Below are 17,500 nucleotides of genomic sequence, written 5' to 3' on the forward strand. Positions count from 1 at the left end.
ACGGATTTAACAATTTAGATAATATATCTAAATTACTTTCATCTTGATTAAACGGAATTCCTATGGCTCCAACAAACAAAGTAAATAGGACTAATAGAAAGATGGGAAATATCATAGTATTGTCCGATTCATGGGGATAAGAGAAAGTGTTTTTAGTGCGAAAATGAATAATAGTAAGAAAAGGGCTTAGAATCCTTTTTACATTACCATCAATTTGATATGTCTTATTCCAAAAAAAAGAAGCCCTTTCATTATTATCCATTGCCAATAAAGTTAATAAACGAAAATTTTTTTTAATCTTTTTTGGTATTTCTTTTCCCCATAGAGATATTGAATAGAAAGAGCTGCTTTTTTGACCACTATAATTTTGAAACTGAACGTTTAAATGTCCTTCAAAAGTAAGTAAATAGACCCGAAACATATAAAATGCGGTTAATCCTGCTGTGGAACAAGCTATTATTGCGAAAATCGGTGAATACAACCAACTATCATTAAGAATCTCATCTTTGGACCAAAAACAAGCAAGAGGTGGAATACCACAAAGAGAAAGTGTACCCACTAAAAAGGCGGTTTTTGTAATTGGGACATGCTTTTTTAAACCTCCCATAAGAACCATATTCTGACTTTTATCTGGAGAATATCCAACAATAGATTCCATTGAATGAATAATAGATCCGGAGCCTAAAAACAACAATGCTTTGGAATAAGCATGAGTAATCAAATGAAATAAAGCGGCTCGATAAGAGCCCATACCTAGAGCTAACATCATATAACCTAGTTGAGACATTGTAGAATAAGCTAAACTTCGTTTAATATCTTTTTGAGCCAGAGCTAAAGTAGCTCCTAATAATACTGTTATTATACCTATCAAAGATATGAAATTCATTATGTAAGGTATGATTATAAAAAGAGGAAGAAGTCGAGCTACAAGAAAAATTCCCGCTGCTACCATAGTAGCAGCATGGATAAGAGCCGAAATAGGAGTAGGGCCTTCCATGGCATCAGGTAACCATACATGAAGGGGGAATTGTGCAGATTTAGCAACTGCACCAGTAAATAAAAGAAAGGAACACAAAGTAAGAAATAGAAAATTAACTTCATTATTATAAATCAAGTTATTGAATATTTCGAACAAATCCCGAAATTCAAAACTACCCGTTATCCAATAAAGACCTAAAATTCCTAATAATAAACCAAAATCCCCTACACGATTAGTTACAAACGCTTTTTGACAAGCAGTTGCCGCAATAGGTCGCGTGAACCAAAAACCTATTAATAGGTAAGAACACATTCCGACTAATTCCCAAAAAATATAAATTTGTATCAAATTAGAACTAGTAACTAATCCCAGCATTGAAGTATTGAAAAAACTCAGATAAGCAAAAAATCTCAAATATCCTTGATCATGAGACATATAATTATCACTATAAAAAAGAACCAAAATTCCAACGGTAGTAATTAATATTAACATAATAGAAGTAAGTGGATCGATTAAGTAACCGAATTCTAAAGAAAAATCATTATTAATGGTCCAAGACCATACATATTGATAGAGAGAACTTCTATTTATTTGCTGAATAGATAGATAGACTGAAAGAATCATAACTATACTTAACAATAAAATACTAGGAAAAGCCCACACACGACGAAGATTTTTTGTTGCCGTTGGAAAAAGTAGAAGTCCCACTCCTATTAACATAGGAACTGGTAGTGGAATGAAAGGTATAATCCATGAATATTGATATGTATATTCCATAATAAAAAACCTTTTTATTCTTGTTTTATTCTTAATTAATTGTTTCTGATTCACCGGCTTTTTTAGGTTCAATAAAAAATCAAGATACGGAAAATTTAAATAAAATTTTCTATTCTTAATTATTCTCAATCTTTTTTTCAATACTTCAAATATTCAAATCAAGAAGTTAGGATTGGTCAAATGATATGAGTATAACCAAGTTACGATTACAAATTTATTTATTAATATATTAAACTATATTAAGTAAGATTTTTAGGAAGATACAAAAAAATTTCAATTAATATTACGTATTACGATAATTTATATCTATAGAGCAAAGAAAAAGAATTAAACTCAAATAGCCTACTTAATACATTACTTTATTTTGATATGACTAATATATTTGATATGACTAATATAATAGTAATAATAGGATGGCCCATAACTTGATTCTAAAGAACTTTTTTTCGTTCCTTTTTTGAAAAATTCATTGGGGAACTCAGCGACTGTCTTTTATTGGACTGGAAGACATCTTTTGTTGTAGGGAAAGAATATGATATTCGATATTTTCCTTTTCATAACATAAAAAGAAATAGACTTAAAAGAAAAAGGAGAATTACTAAAATAACTTTTCTAAAATCATGTATCCTTTTTGATTAACTACTAGTTTCATTCAAATTATGTGTACGCGCTCTTTTGAGCTTGATCAATTTAATAGCAAAAAAAAAAAATGAAAGTAATTTTGAATTAGGGGGGATAAGGTAAGGATTGGGTTTTGAAACCTTTCAATCTATTTACCTGTTTTATTACCGGTAAAAAGAAAATATAGCAGAACAAAAATGGACAGGGATATCAAAAAAAAACAAAAATTCTAAAGTTTTATTTTTCAATTTTTTTTTTTTTATTTTATACAATATCTGGAAAAGAAAGAAAAATTTTAATTGTTTGAACAATAGATGTCTTTCACATCCAACTATAGAAATGAATAACTTTTTAAACTTTTCATGGCAGTTCCAAAAAAACGTACTTCTATATCAAAAAAACGCATTCGTAAAAATATTTGGAAAAAAAAGGCATATTGGGCGGCGTTGAAAGCTTTTTCATTAGCAAAGTCTCTTTCAACCGGGAATTCAAAAAGTTTTTTTGTACGACAAATAAATAATCAAACGCTAGATTAAATAATCTAAATCTGAAAATGGGACCCCCTTTATTTAATATATTTTTTCATTTCCGAATGGGGATTCTTTTTTTCCCCATCGGTTCACTTGTCACAATAATAAATAAGTTTTTTTTTCTACATAAAAGAAGATATAAGATCTTTAGGAAAAATAAAAATCAAAAAAAGATCGTTGAAATTAATTGACTAAGTTAAAAAAACTGTTTTGTGACTTTAACTTTTGGAATCATTATTTTTCTGACTCAGTATAGAATATATTCCCGACTCCTTTGATAAAAGTCCTCTTTTTTTTTTATTTAGGTAGGTATTATAGACGGATAATGTGTCAATTTTGAGTGGTCAAAATGGATCCTATGTTTTGTTTGTAAAGGAAGATTGATCAATCTTTATAATTAATTCTAATTTTTACAAAGAATTTTTTTCTTTACGGTAGATTAGGAATAATTATGATAGAAAATCAAAAACTTTTTGTTAGACAAGATGTTTAGACCAATATTTAATTGGTCTACTAAATCCTAAATAAAAATTTCTATAGGACAAAAAAGAACCTAAGGGTTAATACAAAGTTCTACAAATATTTACATAATTCCTTGGATGTCACACTATGCACTATGATCCATAAAAAGAATTTTTTTATTCATTGAACAAATGCATTTTTTAGTTTAGATTCATAAAATAAATAAAAAATGAATTTTTCAAAAATATTCAAAAATGCAAATATGAAAGAACTTTTTAAAAATTATATACTTGGGTTGAAGCCATAATTATTTAGTTGCAGAATTTCCATTTTTATAGAGCATAAATTCCATTTTTATAGAGCATAAACTACGAAAATGTCCTCTGTTAAATAAAACATCTTAATCTTATTATCAAGAAAAGGATAATAAAGATTTTTATTAGAATCTTTCAATGCCTATTTATATTGATTATATTGAATATTGAAAGGAAACGGTTTTTTCTCATTAATTTGAATTCAAAAAAAAAATATTGAATTGACTCCTTCAATCTCGACGATTAACTAAAAATAGATTATTATTATTTCAAATACCCTACGCCGCTATGGTGAAATCGGTAGACACGCTGCTCTTAGGAAGCAGTGCTAGAGCATCTCGGTTCGAGTCCGAGTGGCGGCATAGCGTCTTATAAAAGAGATATAATAAGTCCTATAATGAATTCAATTCCTAATTTTAATTCCGTATAATTTTCTACTATTCCCCCCCTTTTTTTTATTATGATATTTTTTACTTTAGAACATATATTAACTCATATATCCTTTTCGATCGTTTCAATTGTAATTACAATTTATTTGATAAGCTTATCGGTCGATGAAATCATAGGACTATATGATTCGTCAGAAAAAGGGATGATAGCGACTTTTTTCTGTATAACCGGATTGTTAGTCACTCGTTGGATTTATTCGGGCCATTTCCCATTAAGTAATTTATATGAATCATTAATTTTTCTTTCATGGAGTTTCTACATTATTCATATGGTTCCATATGTTAAAAAACATAAAAATTATTTAAGGGCGATAACTGCGCCAACTACTATTTTTACCCAAGGCTTTGTTACTTCAGGTCTGTTAACTGAAATGCATCAATCAGAAATATTAGTACCTGCTCTCCAATCCCATTGGTTAATGATGCACGTAAGTATGATGGTATTGGGCTATGCAGCTCTTTTATGTGGATCATTATTATCAGTAGCTCTCTTAGTCATTACATTTCGAAAAGTTCTAAGGATTTTTAGTAAAAACAATAATTTTTTAAACGACTCATTTTCCTTTGGAGAGATCCAATACATGAATGAAAGAAACAATGTTTTATTAAGCCCTTCGTTTTTTTCTTCTAGAAATTATTACAAGGCTCAACTGATTCAACAATTAGATCATTGGGGTTATCGTATTATTAGTTTAGGATTTATCTTTTTAACCATAGGTATTCTTTCGGGAGCAGTATGGGCTAATGAGGCATGGGGATCCTATTGGAATTGGGATCCAAAAGAAACTTGGGCATTTATTACTTGGACCCTATTTGCCATTTATTTACATACTCGAACAATTAAAAATTTGGAAAGTGTAAATTCTGCAATTGTAGCTTCTATAGGCTTTCTTATCATTTGGATATGCTATTTTGGGGTAAATTTATTAGGAATAGGGTTACATAGTTATGGTTCATTTAATTTACATTAAGATCTAATTAAATTAAAAAGATCCTGACGAATACAAAGATAGAATATATACCTATATTTCTATATTCTATAAATAATAAATATTACTTAATATATATATAATAATATTAAGATATATATATTAAGTAAGAATATAAGAAAAGAAATAAACTGTCGAGAACCATTTGAATCAAGTAGTGTAGTGATTCAAATGGTTCTCACAAAGGCCAAATCTATCTGGTTACAATTCCAATTCATTTTACTTAACTTAAAACTTAAGAGAAAAAATAAGCTTAAGAGAAAAAAGACTTCTTTCTCATTCTACAACGAACAATATCCAAAATAATAAGATTGCTTTTTGATTTGTTCGTTTTTTCTTTTCCTGAAACCTATCGATAAAAATAATTAGATATAATAGCTTCCACTTTGTCAACTGATAATGAAAGAACGAAATCCGGATAAATACCAATACCTATTATTGGTAGAAGGATAGAGATCGAAACAAATAACTCTCGCGGTCCAGAATCAAAAAAATAAGAGTTTGGAACATTAAATAGCTTGTATCCATAGAACATTTGGCGTATCATGGATAATAAATAAATAGGCGTTAATATCATTCCAATTGCCATTAAAAAAGTAACTAGTATTTTTGGTATTAAAAGATATTTTTGACTGGTAATTATTCCAAAAAATACTAATAATTCTGCAACAAAACCACTCATGCCCGGTAATGCAAGGGAAGCCATCGATAAGATACTGAACATCGTAAATATTTTTGGAAGGGGGATAGCCATTCCACCCATTTCGTCGAGATAAAGAAGACGTATTCTATCATAACTCGTTCCTGCCAAGAAAAAAAGAGCAGCACCAATAAATCCATGAGAGATTATTTGTAAAACGGCTCCATTGAGTCCCGTATCGGTTATAGAGCCAATTCCAATAATTATGAAACCCATATGAGATATAGAGGAATAGGCTATTCTTTTTTTTAAATTACGTTGACCTGGAGATGTTGAAGCTGCATAGATTATTTGTATTGCGCCTATTGTAATCAACCAGGGAGAAAATAGGGAATGGGCGTGGGGTAATAATTCCATATTGATCCGAACCAACCCGTAGGCTCCCATTTTTAATAAAATTCCAGCTAGAAGCATACAGGTACTATAATGTGCCTCCCCGTGGGTGTCTGGTAACCATGTATGTAAGGGTATAATCGGCGATTTGACAGCAAAAGCAATAAGAAAGCCAATATAGAATATTATTTCCATTGCCGCGGGATACGATTGATTAGCTAATGTTTCAAAATTTAATGTTGGTTCATTAGAGCCATATAAACCAATACCCAAAACTCCTATTAATAGAAAAATGGACCCTCCCGCAGTGTACAAAATGAACTTTGTAGCTGAATAGAGACGTTTCTTCCCCCCCCACATGGATAGAAGTAGATAAACGGGAATTAATTCTAACTCCCACATGATGAAAAAAAGTAAAAGGTCTCGAGAAGAAAATGATCCTATTTGACCGCTGTACATTGCTAACATCAGAAAATGGAATAATCGGGAATCTCGAGTAATTGGCCGAGCCGCTAAAGTAGCTAAGGTGGTAATAAATCCCGTCAGTAAAATAGGTCCTATAGAAAGTCCATCTATTCCCAATCTCCAATAAAAATCAAAAAAATTGATCCATTTATAATCCTCTGCTAATTGGGTTAAGGGATCGTCCAATTGGAAATGAGAACAGAATGTATAGGTTGTTAAAAGAAGCTCTAAGATACATATACATATAGTATACCACCTAATTACTTTATTTCCTCTATGAGGTAGAAAGAAAATAAAAGAACCCGTCAATATCGGCAAAACTACAATTATTGTTAACCAAGGAAAATCATTCGTGGTAAAGACAAGATACACTTGGACAAAAAAACCCGTGCTCAAAAAACAAAATAATAATATTATTCTATTTTCGATTTTTAAGCACGGGTTTTTGTCGGTAAAAAAAAAAATCAACTGTATTCAAAATGGATTTATGTGGTTTTTTCTGAAACGTATTAATAAGCTAGACCCATGCTTCGAGTTGTTTCATGCCATAAATAAACTCGAACGCTCAAAAAATCCGTTGGGCAGGCGGATTCACATCTCTTACAACCGACACAGTCTTCTGTTCTTGGAGCAGAAGCAATTTGCTTAGCTTTACATCCATCCCAAGGTATCATTTCTAATACATCTGTTGGGCAGGCTCGGACACATTGAGTACATCCTATACAGGTATCATAAATCTTTACTGAATGTGACATTGGATCTATAACTTTTTGAATGCCATAAATTTTCGATCTAGTAAACTTATAAATGAATCGTATATTTAGACACCAGATGAATCAATGATTTTACCAGAATTTTTCCAATCAATCTAATTCTGGGGCGACTCATGAGATTGGGCCAAGATACTTTGATTTTGTACTTTTTTCTCAAATCTACGTATCATACATGCTATGCTGATTTCAATTCATACTAATTGAAGTTGATGATAATTTAAATTGATGAATAGTCTAATTTCTATAATTGATATTACTTAATTTATTCATTTTATTTATTCAATAAATTCGATTGATTGATACGAGTTGATTTTCTGTTACGATAAATTGACGAAACAATAGCTAACCCAATAGCGGCTTCGGCGGCTGCAATAGCTATAACAAAAATTGAAAAAATATCTCCTTTTAATTGGCGACTATCAAAAAAATCCGAAAATGTTACGAAATTTATATTAACTGCATTCAGTATAAGTTCAAGACACATAAGGGCCCTAACCATATTTCGGCTTGTGATCAATCCATAGATACCGATAGAAAATAAATAAGCACTCAAAACAAGTACATGTTCGAGTATCATTGACCAGCTCCTTATTAATTTGGATTCATTTCAATATGAACAACAATTCAACCGAGTCGATTTACTATAATAAGTACAAAGCAAGAGAATGGTATTTGGTAATAGATAAAAAAAGAATTTTTTTTATAGTCTTCAAATAGAATTGAAGATAAATGAATTTGATAACACAGAACAGGGTTGAATTGTGATTGCTGTTAACGGTTATAAAGATTTATCATTGCCGAGCAATAGCAATTGCACCTATTAAAGCAACTAAAAGTATTATCGAAATGAGTTCAAATGGAAGAAAAAAATCGGTTGATAAATGAATTCCAATTTGTTGACTATTACTTATCAAATCTTGCTCTATAATCTGATTTGATTTTGTCGTCCAAATAATCCCGTACCAAGACGTATCTAGAATAGTACTAATTAGTGAAACAAAAATACTTGTACAAACCAACGAAGTAATCCCATCACCAACAGTCCAAAGGTTCAAATCTTTGTAATATTCTGAACCATTCATGAACATTACAGCAAATATGATTAAAACATTTATAGCTCCCACGTAAATAAGGAGTTGTGCGGCCGCTACAAAATGGGAGTTTGATGGAATATAAAATAAGGATATACAAACAAGAACCAATCCCAACGAAAAGGCAGAATAAATTGGATTAGTAAATAACACCACTCCTAGACCTCCTACTATAAGACCTGATCCCAGAAAAACTAAAAGAAAATCATGTATTGGTCCAGGCAAATCCATTTTATTTTAAAGATAAATAAATCGAAATGTTTTTCATGATTTTATTGACCCGACCAGGCAATTTTTTATGATATCCTCTATGCTCCGAATTGAAATATTAAATTCTAATCGACTAGGTTAAATTTAAATTGATGTCGGTAGAATTAGTGAACCAATATCCTTTTTCACTCGAAAGGAAAGGATCGTTTAGTTCGAAACTATATTTAGTAATACATAATTACGTATATTATATATAGTTCAATTCAAATTAAGTCCCCCTTCCCACTAACCAATTAACAGTTGGTCAGAATTTATAGTTATTGACCAAGAAAAAAAATAAAGAACTCATTCCTTTAGATTAGATCCTTGATAATTGGAAATTGCTCTTTATCTTTAATCAAAGAGTTTTTACGTTTTTTATTTTATTTGAGGCGAATTCAAAATTGTTCGAATTGTATAATCGTCAATGACTGACATTGGTAAACGACCCAAAGCAATTTGATTATAATTCAATTCGTGACGATCATAAGTCGAAAGTTCATATTCTTCAGTCATTGATAAACAATTTGTTGGACAATACTCAACGCAGTTACCACAAAATATACAAATTCCGAAATCAATACTGTAATTAAGCAATCGTTTCTTTCGAATACCAGTTTCCAATTTCCAATCAACAACGGGGAGATCTATAGGACATACACGAACACATACTTCACAAGCAATGCATTTATCAAATTCAAAATGGATTCGGCCACGGAAACGTTCCGATGTAATTAATTTTTCATAAGGATATTGAATAGTTACAGGTAAACGGTTTGCGTGGGATAGGGTAATCATGAACCCTTGACCAATGTACCTTGCAGCTCGTACTGTTTGTTGACCATAATTCATGAACCCAGTTACCATAGGGAACATATCGTAAAGATCTATAAAAAACTTTATGTTTGTTTCTTTCTCTTGTTTGAGAGAAGTCATAAATAGAGAATATCGTATTCCTTTTTCTTTTTCCTTTACAGTGAAAGGAGTTGGGAAGAAGTTGTTAATAATAGATTACCGAGAGAAACGGGTAAAAGAAATTTCCATCCAAGATTTAATAATTGGTCCATTCTTAGCCTAGGTAAAGTCCATCTTGTTGTGATAGAAATGAACAAAAACAAATAAGTTTTAGCTAATGTAATAAAAATACCAATTGTCGTTCCAAAAACTCTACCTACTTTATTTATTTCAAATAGCTCGGGAACGAATATGTACGGAATAGAGATATTCCAACCGCCCAAGTAAAGAACTGTTACAAATAATGAAGAAACTAATAGATTTAGATAGGAAGCAACGTAAAATAAACCGAATTTGATACCTGAATATTCGGTTTGATAACCCGCTACTAATTCTTCTTCTGCTTCTGGTAAATCAAAAGGTAATCTCTCACATTCTGCTAGGGAAGAAATTAGAAAAACAATAAATCCTATAGGTTGACGCCACAAATTCCATCCCCAAAAACCATATTTTGATTGGGCCTCAACTATATCAACTGTACTTGAACTGTTAGATAATCATAGTCGGTGATAACATCACTGTTCCCATCGCTATTACAAAACCGTACATGAGATTTTCACCTCATACGGCTCCTCGGGGGCCATAAATAAATTTAAAAGGACCAACCAAGTCGATATTATTTATCTTGATATGGTTGTAGTATAAATATATCTAATAAAGTCAAAACCTATTGGAAGATCCCGAATTAAACCAATGGAATTCTGTCTGCTATATGTTATAATAATAACAAAAAAAGCACTTCTGAATTGATCTCGTCCTTTAATAAATAATTTTTATTTGTCTTTCTTGTGAGTAATAACTTAATCCTTCATAAAATACTCCTTGTAGAAATATCAATAGATAGTTCAACCCATCCTTTTCGATTACGAAAAAAAAATTATACATTACATTATTTCATGAATCATGACACACTATCTCTATGAATGTATGAAAGAATAAAAAGATCTTATTTTTCGTTCCTTTTCTTCTTTCTTAAAAAAGGGGGGTTAAAAAAAAGGATTATTTCGTTCCTGATAGTCATCTTTTTTAATCTGTGGATAGGAGCATACTCTGGATCGGAATCGTGAGGAGTACTGCTTGATCATTTCTACCAACTTAAAGCCCCAATTAGTATTCTTTTTATGTTATGAAAAATACCCTTTTGGATAATTTACATAAAAAATCTCCATTACTAATCCTTTATGTATTTTGGTGTTCCTAACCATCCACTTATTTTTTTTACTCAATCATCCGTTATAGTACTACAACGAAAGGATAATAAAAACTATATATGATTGATCTTTTGAGCCCGCTTCAAGCTAGGTTGACTAATCAACCAATCTTGGGGTAAAGGTCTTGCTTATCTTTATTTTCTTTTAATTCTTGTACGTAGGAGATGAGACTCAATTTTTTTACTGCTAATTGAGAAGCTGTTTTCTTTCACTCACATAACTATCTGATTTAGTCCATCAATCTGAATAATGAATAAAACAATGAAGATATCTATTCAATTTCTTTACTAAAAAGAAAGAAGTAAAGAAAAGTTTATGTTTAAACGAATCGCACGTAGAGATATTGATAACACACAAAGAGTTAACGGAATTTCATAACTAATTGATTGAGCCGCAGCTCGTAGACCACCTAAAAAGGAATATTTATTATTTGATCCATATCCTGACATAAGAAGTCCGATGGGAGCAATACTTGAAACGGCAATCCATAAAAAAACACCGATATTGAGATCAGATAAAACAAGGCGATAGCTAAAAGGAATTACTGAATAACTTAGTAAAATGGATATAACTGCTATGGATGGTCCTATACTGAATAAACGAGTATCCCCTCGAGACGGGAGAATATTCTCTTTGAAAATTAGTTTTGTACCATCGGCTAGAGCTTGCAGAATTCCCAAAGGACCGGCATATTCAGGCCCAATACGTTGTTGTATTCCTGCGGATATTTCTCTTTCTAACCACACAATTACGAGTACGCCTATTGTAATTCCCAATACAAGACTAAAAATAGGTACAAGCATCCATATGATTCCGTAGAACTCTTTGAAGGATTCCAATCTGGAAAAAGAATTGATATCTTGTACTTCTGTTGTCTCAATTATCATTTTAACGATCTACTTCTCCCATAATGATATCTATGCTACCTAGTATTGTCATAATATCAGCCAATTTCATTCTTTTAACTAACTGAGGAAGAATTTGCAAATTGATAAAACCGGGCGGGCGGATTTTCCATCTCCAAGGAAAACCGCTCTGATCTCCTATTAAAAAAATTCCCAATTCTCCCTTTGGGGCTTCAACTCTTACATAAAGTTCTTGCTTCGGCAATTCAAAAGTGGGAGAAGGTTTTTTACTAATGAATCGATATTCAAAATCATTCCATTCTGGATCCTTTTCTCTATCAAAGGATCGGATTTCTAAATTCTCATAAGGTCCTCCTGGAATTCCTTCCAGAGCCTGTTGAATAATTTTTATAGATTCTGTCATTTCACCGATTCGGACTAAATAACGAGCTAATGAATCTCCTTCTTTTTGCCACTGGATTTCCCAATCCAATTCGTCGTAACATTCATAATGATCAACTTTACGAAGATCCCATTGTATTCCAGAAGCTCGTAGCATCGGTCCTGATAAACCCCAATTTATTGCTTCTTCTCCACCAATAATGCCTACCCCTTCAACTCGTTCTAAAAAAATAGGATTCCGCGTAATAAGTTTTTGATATTCAGAAACCGCTGTTAAAAAATAATCACAGAAATCTAAACATTTATCTATCCATCCATGAGGTAGATCGGCAGCTACTCCTCCGATACGAAAATAATTATGCATCATCCTCATACCGGTGGCAGCTTCAAATAGATCATATACTAATTCTCTTTCTCGGAAAATATAGAAAAAGGGGGTCTGTGCACCAATATCTGCCATAAAAGGGCCAAGCCATAAGAGATGAGAAGCTATACGACTCAACTCTAACATAATTACTCTGATATAACTGGCTCTTTTAGGTACTTGAATATTCCCCAACTGTTCTGGTCCATTTACGGTTATTGCTTCTGTGAACATAGTCGCTAAATAATCCCAACGTGTTACATAAGGCAGATATTGTATAACTGTTCTGTTTTCCGCAATTTTTTCCATCCCTCTGTGTAAATAACCCAATATCGGTTCACAATCAATAACATCTTCACCATCTAGAGTAAGGATGAGCCGAAGAACACCATGCATTGATGGGTGGTGAGGTCCCATATTGACTATCATGAGGTCTTTTCTTGTAGTTGTTACATTCATAGGTTATTCCTCGATTCATTTTTTCATGAATTGCTGAAAACAAAAAGAAGTTCATCAAAATTCAAGATCTAATAAATCAAATAATTCAAGTTATTTTTCAATTTAACGAGTTTTTGATTCCCGAATATCCAGCCGACTAATTAATTCTTTATAACGTACTTTATTTTTCTTTGACAAATAAGACAGAAGTCGTTGCCGTTTTCCCAGGATTTTACGTAGACCTCTCTGAGATAAATAGTCTTTTCTGTGTAATTCCAAATGTGAAGTAAGTCTTCGTATCTTATTGGTGAAGCTAACTACTTGAAATTCAACAGACCCACTGTTTTCTTTTTTTTCTTCTTGTGAAATAACGGAAATAAATGAATTTTTTACCATAAAACGAAACCTTCTATTCTTTTTTGTTTTTCTTTTTAAAATTCAAAAATTTTACCAATCAGTAAGAATAATGCGACTAATTTTAATTTTGTCTATACAATAATCTTAATTTCTTTATGAACTCCTAATTTTATCAAATAAAATTAATTAATCCAATTTTCAATTTTATTTGGATACGAATAGGAAGGGGTGGTATATTTCTACACTCAAAAAAAGGTATTATTGACGAATTTCCAATCGTGGATACATATGTATCCTTACCATACTAAAACAGCTGCTATTATTGGTATCAAACCAATATCGGTTCATACAAGCTAAATCTTCTAATCTATAATTAGGCCAGAGAAAGAACTTTAATTTAATTAGTTTATTTTTATCTCTTTTGCTTTTATCCAAAACTTCACTACAGTTTTTTACGTATTTGAAAAATACTGGATTTTTATGTATAACATTTCTATTCCTCGAATAGAAAGAAATTAGAATTCTTAATTCTCTCCGCCGTTTAGTGGATAAAATTTTTTCAGGAACAAAGAAATCAGAATGATTTTTGTCCCTATTTTCGATCATTCTTTGATGTCTTCCAATAGATTTATCAAAATATTTCTTATCAATATAGCTTTTTTCTCGATATCTTTGATTAATTTCGGGCTTACTCTTATGAACCAATGAAATATTTATCGTTTGATAGATAAGAAATTGTCCGTCATTTTTTATAGACAAACGAACTGGTTCGATAATAAATATGCCCTTTTTCATCAATTCTGTAAGAGTTAAATCCTTTTGAATCATTAGAATATCCAAACTCATTTCTCCCCTTTGAATAGAGGATATAGCAATTTCTTTTGGATTTATCAATCTAAGCAGGAGACAATATACTTTGATATTATTGATCATTCTTTGATTTAAAGAATCATCCCATCTCAATTGAAAACGTAAATACCTTTTTAGGAAGAAATCAAGCTCTGCTTCTGTATTGCTCTTGTATTGCTTTTTCTTTCTACGTTTTTTCATATTTGAGCCTGCATAATCTTCTTCAATATCTTTTTCTTGGTTTGAGAGAACCGATCCAAGATTCTCTTGGTTTTGTGCATCTGATTCAAGATTACCTCGGCCTGCAGATTCTTTTTCTTCTTGATTTCGATTCTCTAATTCAATAATTTTTTTTTCATTTGATAATATAAAAAGATTCCCCTTTCTCTTTATATTGATATTTTGATTTTCACTAACATTTTCATTTCCATTCAAATTTGAAAGAAGTAATTTGATTGGTATGATCCACGGTTTCATTTTATATGTATTATAAAATAGGATAAATTCTGGGAAGAACCAAAGTTTCAGATTCGATATGGGACGACTTAATATTTCTTCATTCATTCCCATCCAATCAAAAAGGTTTTTTTTCTTGGATGGTTGGATTCCTTGATTTTGATAGATTGTAAGATAAGAAAGACCTTTTTTAGTAATTTTGTCAATTAGTTGATAATTTTTAAACCCAGCCTTAGCATTTTTATTACCATTGGGATCTATCCAGGACTCAATATCAACTTTCTTTCTAAGACAAAAATGGAAAATTTTCCAATCAAAATATTTTCTATCGGAAAATTTCTCCAGATTCATAATATCCTCTTCTCCTAGATAATTATTGATAGGAATAAGACCTCCTGACATATTAAATAATATACCCTTATCTATATTGTCTATATTGTAATCATAAGAAATCTTCTCTTTATTATTTATACGTAATGGTGATCCATAAATATATGAATGCTTTTTATTTTCATAATTAATAGATTTATATGAGAAAAGGTCATACCTATAGTGTTTTTGAAAGTTATATTTTTGATTCGGTAATGAATTTGCTTCAAAATCATTTAATTTTTTGTAATGAATTAATTGGTCTGTTTTTTCATCAGAATACTTTTTGTTTAAATCTTTATTCCGATCCATACGTTGTTGATTGATTTTAGTTCGCCATTTTTGAGGTACTAAGCGATACCATCTAATCGGGGATAAACCATATTGATAATGCCCTCTTAACCAGTTTTTCCATTGATTGATTCCAGAATTCAAAAGATCTTTCTGTCGTAATTCAGAATTCAATATTTTTTGTTCTTCGAAATAATTCTTTATTTCATTCTTAAGAAAAAGAGACGTTCCGTGATATTCAAGAACATATCTTAATTTATACAAGTTAATAAGTTGGGTTTGGTATAATTTGTAAAATACATATGCTTGTGACAAGGAGGATAAGTCAAAAATTCTTTTTGAATTCTTATTACTAATATCAAAAGGCGACTTTTTTATAGTCGAAATAAAGCGAAGTGTATTTTTATTTGTTTTATTAATTTTTTCTTTATTTGTTTCATTATTGGAAATGTATTTATCAAGAATTTTTTTTGATAATTCAAAAAAAAGTTGTGTATTGATTCTCGGAATAGAAATGATAGATAGAACGATATCTATATATATCCTTTGAATTAAAAATATTATAAAAAAATATGATTTACGGATGAATCTAACATTTCCTCTTTTTAATTTCTGCGAAATATTTTTTCTTGGTGGTACTAGTTTAGTAGGAGAACTTCTTTTATTAGAACTAATATTTATTTTATTATTTAGTTCCGGAGTTAAAAATCCTTTCTTCTTATCTTTTGTAATTTTATCTATTTGATTCCTGATTGTGGTTGTTCTATCAGCCAGATCTTTCATTTTTTTTTCTGTCAACGAATAATCTTTCAAATCCATAAATCGAATTTGAATGGACGATTCATGAATCATCTGATTACTCGTTAGCGAATCTTTTTCTTTTTTAATTTCACTCAATTCATATATTTCTCTTAATCCAAAGAATAGAATTGGATTTATTTTTGAAAGTTCTTTTATTATTCTTTTTATAAATAGAATGCTTTTGATGACCCGTTTTTTTGTTTCTTTTGAGATGTTTAGAAAAAATTTTGTTCTTTCTTTTAAAAACTGTATAACTAGAAAAGACTTTTTTTGCAATTTTATAATTTTTTTTTTGAGTTCTTTGAAAATGGGTTCAAAAAATGAACGTCGTTTTCGGGGAGAACCAAAAGGAAGGTTAGTTTCCATTCCCCAAACTGTTAAAAAACAAAAATCGTTTTTTTGTCCTTTATCTTTTTTTTTCAGTTTCAACGGATTTTTTTGAGGGGATCGTAGGTTAGACCTGTGCCAAGGTTTAAGGCAAAAAGGAAATAGGATCTTTATCTGAATACCGTCTGTCAACCAATTTTTTGGAAATTCTGTTTCTGATAATTGAACACCATTATAGGTGCATTTAACATGCATTTCTTTATTCCAATCTTTTAAGTCTTCGGACCATTCGGGAAATTGAAATAATAACATACGGACTATATTTTTAGCTATTATCAATGAAGGTAATATAATAGATTTTCTAAGAAACGCTTGGCTTACTAATATGAAACCTCTTATTACTTGAGCAAATAGAATGCTATCCCAGGCTTCTGCTATTTCTATTCGTGCTTTCTCTTCTCTTTTGTATTTTTCTCTTTTTTGTTCTTCTTTTTTTTTCTCACTTTCTTTTCTCTTTTCCTCTGTATAATCCGAAATTTTTAATTTTTGTGCTTTTTTATCCGTTGAGTTTTTAAAAATGACTTTCACTAACTCGGAGATATTAAAAGAAAAAAGGGGTTTGTCTATTCGGTCCAAAAAAAGAGGGGAATGCACATTTGCTTGAACCAGTTCCCAGGTAACAGTTTTACGTCTTTGAGCACGCATGGATCCTTTGATTATGTCTCGACGAAAATCTGATTGTTGCGAATAACGTATCAAAGCCACTTCCTCTGTTTGATCAGGGTCATTAGTATTGGAGGTATTAGTATCAGTATTTTCTTGCTTATCAGTAAAAATTACTACACGTTTGGCTTTTCTTGAACGAATCTCATGATCCTCTGCGACGTTTTCTTCATTTTCTCCTCCTTCCTGTTGTTCTAATTCATCGATTAATTGGTATGACCATCGGGGAACTTTTTTACTGATTTCTTTTATTCCAATAGATTTTTTTATAATTCTTTTAGCCTTGGGATCGGTTATAACTGGATTGAATAAAAATTTGAA

At 30.8% G+C, this 17,500-nt stretch overlaps 12 protein-coding genes and 1 non-coding gene across 13 annotated transcripts in view; 3 read left to right on the forward strand and 10 right to left on the reverse strand. All coding sequences in view use genetic code 11, as the record gives it.

The window, feature by feature from the left end:
* ndhF (NADH-plastoquinone oxidoreductase subunit 5) overlaps positions 1-1,756 on the reverse strand; it is a 2,250-nt gene extending 494 nt beyond the window's left edge. Inside the window, exon 1 of the mRNA in view lies at positions 1-1,756. This exon is cut by the window's left edge and continues 494 nt beyond it. Within this exon, the coding sequence (YP_009390855.1) occupies positions 1-1,756 (1,756 nt within the window).
* A 983-nt stretch (positions 1,757-2,739) lies between these two features.
* On the forward strand, positions 2,740-2,913 carry rpl32 (ribosomal protein L32). The gene has a single exon. It carries the CDS (start codon positions 2,740-2,742, stop codon positions 2,911-2,913), a length of 174 nt encoding a protein of 57 aa, YP_009390856.1.
* Positions 2,914-3,965: 1,052 nt separating this feature from the next.
* On the forward strand, positions 3,966-4,045 carry trnL-UAG. The gene has a single exon. It is a non-coding gene; the product is annotated as a tRNA-Leu (tRNA).
* A 98-nt stretch (positions 4,046-4,143) lies between these two features.
* On the forward strand, positions 4,144-5,103 carry ccsA (cytochrome c heme attachment protein). The gene has a single exon. The coding sequence runs from the start codon at positions 4,144-4,146 to the stop codon at positions 5,101-5,103; it is 960 nt and encodes a 319-aa protein (YP_009390857.1).
* Positions 5,104-5,470: 367 nt separating this feature from the next.
* Positions 5,471-6,973, reverse strand: ndhD (NADH-plastoquinone oxidoreductase subunit 4). Its single transcript is given in 1 exon segment — positions 5,471-6,973. A coding segment is annotated over 1 exon segment (1,503 nt).
* A 155-nt stretch (positions 6,974-7,128) lies between these two features.
* Positions 7,129-7,374, reverse strand: psaC (photosystem I subunit VII). The gene has a single exon. It carries the CDS (start codon positions 7,372-7,374, stop codon positions 7,129-7,131), a length of 246 nt encoding a protein of 81 aa, YP_009390859.1.
* A 289-nt stretch (positions 7,375-7,663) lies between these two features.
* Positions 7,664-7,969, reverse strand: ndhE (NADH-plastoquinone oxidoreductase subunit 4L). The gene has a single exon. It carries the CDS (start codon positions 7,967-7,969, stop codon positions 7,664-7,666), a length of 306 nt encoding a protein of 101 aa, YP_009390860.1.
* A 214-nt stretch (positions 7,970-8,183) lies between these two features.
* On the reverse strand, positions 8,184-8,714 carry ndhG (NADH-plastoquinone oxidoreductase subunit 6). The gene has a single exon. The coding sequence runs from the start codon at positions 8,712-8,714 to the stop codon at positions 8,184-8,186; it is 531 nt and encodes a 176-aa protein (YP_009390861.1).
* A 396-nt stretch (positions 8,715-9,110) lies between these two features.
* Positions 9,111-9,608, reverse strand: ndhI (NADH-plastoquinone oxidoreductase subunit I). The gene has a single exon. It carries the CDS (start codon positions 9,606-9,608, stop codon positions 9,111-9,113), a length of 498 nt encoding a protein of 165 aa, YP_009390862.1.
* A 95-nt stretch (positions 9,609-9,703) lies between these two features.
* ndhA (NADH-plastoquinone oxidoreductase subunit 1) lies at positions 9,704-11,844 on the reverse strand. The gene is made up of 2 exons: positions 11,292-11,844; positions 9,704-10,242 (listed from the first exon to the last, which is right to left on the reverse strand). The coding sequence occupies exons 1-2, from the start codon at positions 11,842-11,844 to the stop codon at positions 9,704-9,706; spliced, it is 1,092 nt and encodes a 363-aa protein (YP_009390863.1).
* Position 11,845: 1 nt separating this feature from the next.
* ndhH (NADH-plastoquinone oxidoreductase subunit 7) lies at positions 11,846-13,027 on the reverse strand. Its single transcript has one exon. The coding sequence runs from the start codon at positions 13,025-13,027 to the stop codon at positions 11,846-11,848; it is 1,182 nt and encodes a 393-aa protein (YP_009390864.1).
* A 102-nt stretch (positions 13,028-13,129) lies between these two features.
* On the reverse strand, positions 13,130-13,402 carry rps15 (ribosomal protein S15). The gene has a single exon. The coding sequence runs from the start codon at positions 13,400-13,402 to the stop codon at positions 13,130-13,132; it is 273 nt and encodes a 90-aa protein (YP_009390865.1).
* A 219-nt stretch (positions 13,403-13,621) lies between these two features.
* ycf1 (hypothetical chloroplast RF19) overlaps positions 13,622-17,500 on the reverse strand; it is a 5,631-nt gene continuing 1,752 nt past the window's right edge. The window contains exon 1 of the mRNA in view: positions 13,622-17,500. This exon is cut by the window's right edge and continues 1,752 nt beyond it. Coding sequence (YP_009390866.1) covers positions 13,622-17,500 — 3,879 coding nt within the window.

Source organism: Punica granatum, chloroplast, assembly GCF_007655135.1.
Source record: "Punica granatum chloroplast, complete genome".
Taxonomy (NCBI): domain Eukaryota; kingdom Viridiplantae; phylum Streptophyta; class Magnoliopsida; order Myrtales; family Lythraceae; genus Punica; species Punica granatum.